Genomic DNA, 12,192 nt, shown 5'->3' with positions numbered 1-12,192 from the left:
TTCTTACTAATTCTAAGAGAACAAATTATATTTCAATTACATTAGTAAACAACCAACAATAAAGATAAATTAATAAAAAAATAATAATTATAAATTAATTTTACATGTTCAAATTTGTGGTATTATTAATACTATTTTTTAAACATCATGCAGTCCTATTTGTATGAAAATATTGAAAAAATTATTTCATTAACAAAATATTATTATACCTACATGATTATGGGTAATAACTTAAAAAGTGCGGCGCAATCACTAAACATTTCGTAAAATTGCATAACAGCTTATAATTTATATGAATGTATTTCAGGAAGAGTTGGTGTCCAATCAGATTCTGAATACATATTTTTTTTAAGTACCAAATATGCAAATATATGAAGTTCCGATTTTATAGTAAATTTTGTTTGTATTTTTGTAATAAAAAATCTGACATCACCTTATAATTACTCTTTAAATGAGTAATCCACGGGGAGATGGGTTTAGAACATCATACAACATAATATTATAATTTATAACATTAAAATACTAATATTTAAAAATTTGTTGATATTTATAATTATTATTTTTTTATAATAGTAGGGCACAAATTCTAACACATGTCTAAATATCTTACAAACCAACCCATTTGCTACAAAAATGTTTAAACCTAATAATTTCTTAAATAATTTATGACATCGTTATTACCGGTTTATGTTTTTATAAAAATATCACGAAAATCTCGAACACCCGCTCGTGTTTAAGGCACCAATGCACCATTCACATCCGCGACCAAAAAAGCCAGTGTCTTTTTTTACGTCAGTAACATAATTATTTTTAAAGCTTAGGTAAGCAACCTACCACCCACCCACAAGTACTGCAAAAAAAATTCCTCAGCTATTAGTTTAACTATAATATATTTTGTCATAGGCAGGACAAACTTTTGACGCCTCTGGTTGCGACACATGGAGGCTAGAAATATGGAATATACCTATATATGTGTACCACTGATGTTACTATTATTGTATAGTTTCATATGTCATATAGCATATACGGTAGTACGGTATGAGTACAAAAACGTTTAAAGCTGCCTGTAAATAAAGGCGGACGACGACAACAACGCACCTGCACAGCTTCTCTTTTCATGCCCATGGTCAAACATTTTTGATACCTGCAGTATTGGCACCGATTTCGTTGGCGCTTGTCGATGATGCATTTGTTTTCTTCGCGACACGCGTATGACAAATTTTTCCTCACTGTGCGTTTGAAGAACCCTTTGCACCCCTCGCAGCTATATAGAGATGCAAATATGCGTAATTACGATTAGTTGGCGGAAAAATGAGAAAAACGCGGACGTTACCTGTAGACTCCGTAATGTTTTCCACTGGCGCGATCGCCGCATATGGAGCACAGATGTTTCGAACCGCTGAGTGGATGGTTGGGCGGGTAATTCGGAGAGTCTTGTACGTTGCAAGAATTATTCATCATACTGTTCCGATCGACGCTGTATAATCTAAAAAAATTAAAACAAGAAAAACGTTATTTAAATTTATTACAAATCTAGTCATTGACATTTTTGTGTTTAACAACATATATTTTTTCAATTATTGATTAGACAGCACTTAAGTTCATAAACAACAAGCTATTTTTTTTTAACTTTAAGTACATAAAAATTATGACTTTCTAGTACTTTCTGGAATAGTTGTTCTTTAAATCATTACATTTTATACAATGAAAATTGGCTCTTTGATATTTGTGTGTTAACGCTCCAATAGGTCAACAATCTATACAAATCAATGATTGAATAATAATAAATAAATGTATGCACATAAGATTTATATTATAATTCATTATGAATTCATTGTTCAACCAAACATATTTCATATAGCGTATGTCCTACTAAAATTAATTTGCACATTTTGTAACAATTTTTATCAATTCTGGAAAATTAATTAGATAACACTCTATTACTATTAATGGGCTTTAGTGACATTTTTGTATAAGTAACAATATTTTCTAGTGTTTGTATTATATACAAATTAAAAATTTAATGAAACAATATAAACACCTAAGTATAAAAAAACACAGCCTTTAAGCCAAAAGCTCAATTTATATTTCAGACACTTGGCTTTCTAATACCATTAATTATAATAAATAATAAATATAATAGGTGCTATAATTCTATACAATTAGTACAGCTAAAATTTAAATTAGATAGCTGTTACAATTGATTTTCAACAAACTTTAAAATGTAAACATTGATCATTGCAAAAATAGTGGACTAAGCTAATAATACAAAAAAGATCATTGACTGCAGTATAGTAATACTGCTAATACTCCATATAATATGATATGGGTATCAAACGGTTATATGCCAGCCACTGCCTACTTACATAAGCTACTTTAAAAAAGTTATTTAATAAAAATAGTCTACATCAGAAAAATGTGGACCTACCAAAAATAAAGTTTCACATTAAACATTTTGCATAAAATCAGTTATATTGTACATAATAAACCTAATCGAATTGCTCAAAGTATGCTAATGAATTATGTATGATCATATAATTACAGTAAGTACTACACTTTTTAAATATAACGGATCAACAAAATTTTTGTAACACCCATACCAAAGTAAAATATCCACAGTATTAAGACATTTTATTTACAATTTAAATTCACAATTTTGAATGTGAATGAATGTATAGCTGTATAGCAATGTATGTACTCAATTACAGTTGACTATGCAAAAGCAGAAATATTTTAAATCTAAAGATATAGACATTTTTAATTATAAATATCAATCACATCATACTGACAACTATGTATACGTACCTATATTTTACATATGTCTTTATATGTATAGTAAATTAAAAACCTAACATAGAACACTATTTAATAGTTGTAGTAAATACTATAGTAAGTTGCATGTAATATTACAAGTAATATATAAGTATAAGTAACTTCTAATAAATCACAACAAAATTGTTGAAGAAGAAGAATAAGAATAGTAATTATTTATAAAATACTGAAGAGAACATTTTACTTTTCACAATTTTTAATTTAATTTAGGTATACTTGTAGATGTGGAATATTAAAATCAATCACAAATAAAATACAAATACTTCAATAATCCATGAATTGTTTATGGTTTAAAATTATAATAGTCTTAAAAGTCAAGTGATAAAATTAAAATAAAGTAAGTAGTTAGTAAGTTTAACACTAATACAATAGAATAAAGACTACAATAGAGAATTAATGTACTAAAAAAGTTATCTAGTCTCTAATAGGTATCACCTATATTTAAAAATTATGATTGAAGTTAAAACACATTAAGCAGGTACCAAGGTACTTCTTTCATAATTTTACTATAATACTATAAATCTTACTCAGAGGCGACAAACGTAAGTATACACTTAGCCCCTCATATAAGGTACCCCACTGTTGCATGCTTTAAACATGATTCCACAACACAACAAAAAATTAACAAGATTTTCTAAAAATTTAATATTTTTATTCAACCACACTGTATACGCTTCTACATAGGTATATAATTATATTTATCGATTTTGATATAGCATAACCTCTGTAACTTTTAAATCTCAGTTATACCGATAGAAATACCTATAGAGTGCTTAGTAAAAACGTACGTTTTATAAAATACGTATTTTATTAAAAACGATAAACAAATATAACAACAATACTTTCATACAGGTACCTACGTTCCGTCCAATGTTCAAGTTTCAAACAATGCGTTAACCCAACCCATCATTACAATTTACCTGTCACTTGAATACATGGTGTACGAGTTGGAATACATTTTAAACGTCTTCGAAAACTCTTCAATTTAACATAAAAAATAATAAAAATCGTTGAAACACACTATTTGGACCGAACATCGAGTAGGTATAACAACACTGAAGACCAAACACACTATTAAAATAATATGTACATTGTACAATGCAAATACTATTATGATAAACGAGCAAAAATATATTTTGTCAGCCAAAATAAATGTTTGTCTTTGATTTACTGTGATATACACTACGTACACTGAAATATGTACCTACTATGCAAAAATTAATTTACAACTGAGACGTGCACACTGCGAGAGCATTGCGAAATATAACGGAATGAAATAATTGATGAATACGGCTTGTTAGTGAAAAAAAAATCGTATAAACACAACAATGACGATTATATTGGTTGTAATAATATTAGGTCATTTATGTTTGTTACACGTCGACGGCGCATTATTGATAATGTTAATAATATGTACATCGTGTTCAGTGGAATATTAGATAATATTATGGTATTCAATATTTACACTATAATTAATAATATTACAGGTCGGATTTTCACGGAAAAATAAGATACTATATTATTTAATTAAATGTAAATGTATACGTGATGTGTACCTATATTGTAGTTGTATACACATTATACATTTTAAAATACCAACGCATAAACATCGAATCAGACGAATTTAATTAAAAAGTTTGATAATGAGAATATTATATCGGAATGAACAATAATCAGTTTTTTATCGACCGGTTTTATGATTAGATAGGTATACACACTTTATTAAAAAACTACACATATTATACACACATTATATAAATATATGTAAATATTATTCATGTTTGGGGTACCTATATCTGTAGATAAATAACACAAGAATCCGGATTTTTATGGAACAAAAAAAAACGTTTCATATAAAAAGCCTATTACTCTTAAACTCCAAGTGAATAAAAAATATTTGAGTTTCAGAACCAGAATAATCTGTATGCACACGATTTTATTTTGTATGTAGATGCATAATAATATAGTATAATATGGTAATATTTCCAAAAAAAAACCGGACATTAGTAAGATACAACGAAATAAGAAATGTTTGGTTTATTACAAGTTTATTCTTTTTGGAATAATTTTTGTCAGATTAAATAAGTATTTTTAAGGAAAAAACGTTTCATAAGCCTATTATGCTTTTTATACTCCATGTAAATAAAAAATATTTGAATTTCAAAACCAGTAGAATCTATATGTACATGATGACTATATTACACATACATCCATAACATAGTATATTAATATTGTAGGAATATTTCCTATTATGGCCTACGGAACATACCTATAGGTGCAATGAAATACAAAATGTTTGGTTTATTACACGTTTATTATTTTCTAAATTAAAGCTGTCAGATTAAATCGGGTTGAGAAAGTTCATGCCGAGACTACTAAAAATAATTGCATTAATTATTTATAATGTAATAACTATCATAATCAATAGTAATTAATACAAATAATAAATCAACAACAATAAATGATAATTAAGATTAATCTGTTTTTAATATTTGTAATCAAAATAATAAAATACCATATGTTTCACTTCTAATCCACAGGTTAGCGAAATAAATGTTGAGTAATGAGTATTATAAGTGCAGTCGAATTATTTAATCGGTATAAACTATGCTTACCCTGCAGGACTTAGAGGAGCTCCCGGAGGACTGAAATTAACCATTAAAGTTGCCGTGTCAGGTTTGAGGTCTAGGGGCGACTGAGGACCCATTGAACTCAGAGACAGATTATTGTCCAATCTTAATCCTGTAAACACACGAATAAAATATTAGGCATTAAAAATAAATAGGTACATAAGAAAAACAGTTGAACGTTGGAAATTATTGCCTTATACCCAAATTTATATATCGATATTATGTAAATTAAACCGTTTACCTGAATAATATATACGTCATACATTACATATGTTACACATTACAATTGTTAGTAATTACATAACTATACGGTTTGTTCAATATATGCAAAAGGAAGGGAAGAGCTTAACTAGGTACCTGCGCGTCATTGCATAAGACAAATATGTGTACAATACGTATAGGTACATGTATAACATTTATGATGTATATATGGTTGTAGCGGTATTAACCATATTACATATTATAATACACATTTAACAGCTTGTGACAATATTCGATCGAGTAATGGAAAAACAAGATCGAATTTCTACCAACGGCGGTTATTGTACGAATGCGGGATGTGCGTTATTGACTTATAGTACATTTATAATATGATATGTCTTTATTTACCAAAGTGTCTAGGCATCCCTACTATGCTGTCATTGGTAAGGGAAAATTAACTTTTGTTTTCAAAAATGTGGTACCTATTGTTGAAATTTCAAATTTTATTAAAAATAAATATTTTCAAAGACGTTAAAATCGGTATTTTTTGACGTAAAGAGTCAAAGAATAGAATTCTTAGTTAAAATAAATACGCCATAAAATCGGGGAAATTTATTGTAGAATGTGAAATTATGCCATTAAAAATACACATTAACCTCCCCCTATCAATTAACTAGTGTACAGTGAGCCCAATTGACAATTTTTTTTCTTTTGTTAATACCTACATAGGAAGTATATACGTTTGTAAATTGAGACCAGTCCGTTTGAGCCCAATAGGCGAATAAGTGAACTGTTTAACTAACTAATCGTGAGTCCTGTAAGCGGCGACAAAAGTTGTACTTTATGTAGGTTCTTTTGATTTTTCATCGGAGATACGAATACGGCAGCTATAATCAGACTGCACATGGATCCAATTATACATTGCTGCCGACTACAGTATACTATAATGACGAAAAAATAAACTATAGAATCGAGAAATGCTCGATTTTATATTAAAATAAAATGCTACATTTTTGTTATATTAATCTCATTTAAATCTTTTCTTGGCAAATTACCGTGCATATGAGGTACGAGTGACAAAGATAATCGGCGTGCGATTTTTTTTTTTTACGCTTTAATACACGACGACCATTTCACATACACACAACATACGTTACAACAAATACCACAGCTATGATCGATGTTTTTCGAAAATAGCAAAAATATAGTGTTGTATACGTGTGTGTAGTCTAGGTACTCGTATAATATGCATACTAGTAATATACATTACACACACACATATATTATATTATATATTGCGTTACTGTGAAATCGTGGAACTACAGAGTACATGTATGATATATTGATATATATAATGTATAGTGTACATAATGCATATTATATACATAGTATTGACGCATAAATTGAAATATCCACATGCGATAAAGTGTATACAATACAATAATAAAGTAACCTCGAAAGAAACTAAAAAACGTCGGTAATAATATAATAGATTAAAAATAGGCATACCTATACACCTATATTATAATATTATTTATGTCGTGGATGTGCATTGTGCATGTTAAACTGCAGTAGGTAATAAAAAATATTATATTATCACTTTAACACACTATTCGTGCAGTCGAAACTATGCGTAATATTAAATATCAACTGTATCTTATGGTTACATTGTTGTGAATATAGATTAACAATAATAACACATCCACATTTTGTGGTGTATATGAACACACACGGCAACAAGCTAATGCCAGCCGAAAACGCATAATATGTACGTGTACGATTGATATCAGGTTTGTATACCTGAAAACAGTAAAAGCAAAATAGCAATAATGACTAGGTACCTACATTTCACTTATAATAGGCACCTATATTGAAATTTGAAAGGACTTCAACTTTGCAGTCCATTTTCAACCTCAAATCGATAGGCAATCGATATGGGTAATATTATTGTGTGTCACATTTATGTCTCTCTGTTTTCCCGAGTACCTACATATTGAGAGCGAAAACTCTCCTCGACCTTCACCTCTACAAATTTAATGTAAAAAAAAAATACACAAGTAGCATAATGATACGACCTTGAATACTTTTATTCGCTGCATAATAGGTATCCTCTTTTCAACTGCTGACTAGTATGCCCTTGATTTGGTATATATAGTGTTAACAATAAAAAATACGTTGAAAGAAAAATGAATAAAAACAAATTTTAATCTATATTATCGCATATAATCATATATTTTCTGTGTTGTATATTCACAAACAATAATGCAACAGCCAATAGGTATAATACATAAAAAATCATATTGTGATTTAGCTTTTAGGCAATGATGTGTACCTATACACTGAAAATATAGTGTTAATTAATATGATGTTCAAAGTTAAGGTTTCAACAAGTTCAAAACGATTACCAATCATCATCACTATTAACAAGACGTCTGTGATAATGTTTATATTATATACTATCAGATTACACTAATTGTTTACTGTCGGAGTCGAGAATATTAGTTTGGTGCAGGCAAACCTATATTATATATACATGTAAATTTAATTAAATACCAGGTATTCTTTAATTAGGTTGTTATATTCACATATTAAAATCGGATAAGTTGTATTGTAAAACTGCACAATTTTACATAAATTTGTGTTTTTGTCCAAATGAGTAAAATTAAAACTATTCTAAAATCCTAGGTACATACGTACAAACAGAAAATTATTTAATACCGTGAAAGTCAAATTTCTATATATTCGGTTTAGTGTATCTAGTCATTGAATAGATCACTGTAAAGGATGCGATACATTTTAATTCAACGATAAATCATTATTCATTACATATACGAAAAATTATGCGGAAACGATATGTCAGATTCTATTTCTATAAGGGTATTTTATATATAGTTGATTTATTTTATTAAGCTTTAGTAATTTATTTATATATTTCTAAATAGCTCTAATGTTCAATTAGAATTCAATTAAACGTTGGAAGTTAATTGAACTGATATTTGAAAAAATAGTAACATATATTATGTATCTAGGTATAAATAATGTACGTCTGGATAGGCCTTATACAGACTGGAAAGCACAGAACCAATTGGCGTCGAATTTTGAACAAATATTTCTAGAGACTTGGGGAATATTTATAGCTTCATTTTTCAACCTTTTTATAGGTTAGGTTCATAAACTGTCTTACACAGAAATTTCGTTTTGCCTCATGAAAATTATAGAACTTTTTTTTCATTTGTATTAAAGTTGCCACGGGTTATAAAAATATAAGATACTTTTAAATAATTTATAAAATATAAAAATTATTGTAAGTTTGTAGCTTATATAATCAAAAAATAATCGACTAATTTTTATGAACATTTAAGAGATTGTTTATAGAGGATTTAGAAAAGTTTAGACTGTTTAGAGAGTAATATTTGAACCACGTTTCAAAAATACACTGAGTTCTGTACCCAATCCACCACAGAATCCTAAATATACACCAAAACATAATATATAGCATAGTATTTTATGTTTGTTAATTTTTTTGGTGGTAATACTATAAATAGTCAGGTTATATAGTTAGTACTTAGTATTATATGCAATTGTATTTCCCTATTGTTGTTGTTAACTAAATTGTATTATAGAGCAAGCCAAATGATAAATATGAAAACAAATTTCAATTACAAAATAAGTTTTTAATTTTAATTTTAAATTATATTAAGTCAGTATGTTATCCAGTCAGTATTTGGTCAGGCCATGGCCTGACCATTAGTTTTGACTATGGGTATGTCAATTCTCAATACCGAAGTAGAATTGAATATTATAGGTCAATGGTTTAAAATTTAAATAGCTTTAAACTAGGGTAAAAATTTGAAAATGTCATTGTGTATTTAACATAATAATTTAAGCAATAGAGAAATGTTTTAAGTTTCTACTATTAGTGTTTTTAATTTCAACAATATAACTAAAATCGTTATTTTAAGTTAAATTTTAATATTAGACTTCAAACGATTATAATGCCGCATTAGGTTTCTGCCTTACAAAAACATGCAGTTAGCAATTTAAATAGAAAAAAAACTACAATAGTTGAACAATTCAACTGTTTATAAATAGCATAAACATAGCCAAAATATTTTAAAATCATATCTCACATTCCCACCAAGCCACCAAGGAAATGCTAGCATAAATTTTTGCCGAAAATTTAAAGTGTTTACAAAAAACTGCAACAGTTTTGAGGTTAATATTACCATTTTGCGTATCATTTTTTTTCGATATTTTTGAAAAGTATTAGGACATTTTTTACCACAAAGTACTACCAACCAGATCTAATTGCAACTAGAAAACCCCTTCAAAGTTTAAGATTGACATTTTTTTACTGCTCCAAGAGTTGACGAAGCGGACAAAAAAACATCCACACATCATTGTATAACCAATACGGCAATACAATATGCATCGCTCCACTCAAAAATAAAATGAAGGTTGTACAATAAATTAGAGGACATTAAAAGGTAAGGCTAAGTTAGTTTAACATTGAAGAACAGCGTGGTGCACTTATTCGTAATCGATGTCTTATGCACACACATAACATACTGAATAATATCGCTCCACATTTCCAATTTACCAAATATCAGATAAAAATATTATTTATAATCTCTCGTCGGTTTTTCGGTATCTTCGTTTTAAGGTGACGAGTAAATAGAATAAACAATTAAAAAAGTAGATCAATGCCCACTTTAAAATGTTATCGTTCTTAAATTCTGCTCAAAGTAAATGTATGTTTATTTCAACTACAAAAAAAAATAATTGTAAATAGGTACTAAACGTAGGTATACAAATATATTGTAAGATATTACGTTGGTACATCATTTGACTTATTTGAAGGAATAAACAGGTAATGATTACGCGTGTATAAAACATAAAATGTATTGTTATTTTGTGTTTGTTTGATCAGCGTAAAAAGTTTGCACCTCCGTTTGCATCATGGCATAATATATTTTAATTGCAATATAATATCTAACATACATATTATAACTGCATAACATGTTTGAACTATTAGGTTGCGATAGCTGTGACTTATACGAGATTGAAGAGATGTAAATAATTATACTACACAACAACATTTTGACCTGTGATTTAGTTGAGAGATGGAGAAAGGGTCTCTGTGCTTGAGCACCATTGATTCTCCCCACCATAAAGATATTTTGTGAGAACATTGTGTTATAGTCAAATATATAAGTAAAGTAATCTATTTGCACTCGAGCATATTATTAAACAAAATATTACACTTCTGCAAAATTATATAGAATATACTGCAATTATTATTGTAATATAGATATGATTACCCGTAATAAACGTACAGTATAGTACACTATACGTTATACCTAAATGCATAGTGCATTATTCATCCACGGTTTGTGAACCATTGACGGCGGAATACCACACGTAAACGTATGGGAAAAAAACACACGTAGGCACATTCAAACGAAATTTTCACGTATGGGGGTAACCCAATCAAATCAATTGCGAGGATCGGCCTTGACATTTTGACAACGTCTAATAATGGAACGAGCGGACAAGAGCTTTATATATATATATAATATACGCTTTAGGTACACGACTATACTAGCTCTCGTACGTATACACGTGTTACGTGTAAGTATAAGTTAATTATTTATGAAATGCAGCGAACTGCAGCGCCCGGGCGGAGACGGGTGGGAGATTTCAATGCAGTTATAAGCATGCACATGCGCGCGCGCGCACTACAAAAATGCACGTCAAGCGTTCGTTTTATCGAATTTGTACAAGGTTGGTGCTCACGCAACGATGATATTGGACGACATGTCGCATTTCGAATTCGAACACAATACTAATTAGCCGATTTGTATCTGAATCGGAACGATACGTATATAATATTATTGTACACAACGCACTAATGTTTTATATAACCATATAGGTATTTAATAAATAATAAATTAAAGAAAACAGTATGGATACATATCTTATCCGCCCCACGCCGTCCACGACAGACGTTGACGCACGTACATATTGGGTCATCGGGTAGTCGCGGTATATGGTATACACACAGATTGCTAAATAGCAGTGATATTATTTTACGTCGTAGGTATTACGATTGGGTTACACAGAGCATTCAGGGTCAAAACCACATTTCCGCTTCAGATATATCTGCCATAAAGCATTTCATTTCTGATTTACCAATTCAAGACATGCGGCATAGGTACTATCCTTTTTTTAAGTACATAATATATTATGGGCATGATAATATGTACGACGTCAAATCGGGTGTTTTTAATTGAAAACAAATCTTTATTAAATAATTTATTGAAACAAACACGAGAATATTAAAGGTAGGTACCTAACTAATAAATATAATACGTACGAGATAAAAATAAAAAATAAACGTTTGCGAGTCCAATCTCAATACTAATATACTATAGGTACTATGATGTAGAACTAGGCGTATTGTGTACACCGAGGATGGGAAACTTATAATGATGGTGACATAAACAACATTTTGTTCTAAGAAAGTGAT

General features: G+C 29.1%; 1 protein-coding gene across 3 annotated transcripts in view; it reads right to left on the bottom strand.

The window, feature by feature from the left end:
* LOC111035414 (retinoic acid receptor RXR-alpha-A-like) overlaps positions 1 to 12,192 on the bottom strand; it is a 31,931-nt gene that overhangs the window by 2,205 nt on the left and 17,534 nt on the right. For 2 of the 3 annotated variants that reach the window (XM_022317021.1, XM_022317020.1), the window contains exons 2-4: positions 5,448 to 5,574; positions 1,334 to 1,486; positions 1,099 to 1,264 (exon numbers count right to left, since the gene is read on the bottom strand). In XM_022317021.1, the coding sequence (XP_022172713.1) occupies positions 1,099 to 1,264; positions 1,334 to 1,486; positions 5,448 to 5,574 (446 nt within the window). Of the gene's footprint in view, positions 1 to 1,098; positions 1,265 to 1,333; positions 1,487 to 3,752; positions 4,137 to 5,447; positions 5,575 to 12,192 lie in introns of those variants that run through there. The other variant, XM_022317022.1, reaches the window with a different exon arrangement.

This window comes from Myzus persicae, unplaced genomic scaffold (assembly GCF_001856785.1).
Source record: "Myzus persicae strain clone G006 unplaced genomic scaffold, MPER_G0061.0, whole genome shotgun sequence".
In the NCBI taxonomy this organism is placed as follows: domain Eukaryota; kingdom Metazoa; phylum Arthropoda; class Insecta; order Hemiptera; family Aphididae; genus Myzus; species Myzus persicae.
This window is presented reverse-complemented; position numbering and strand designations above follow the sequence as displayed.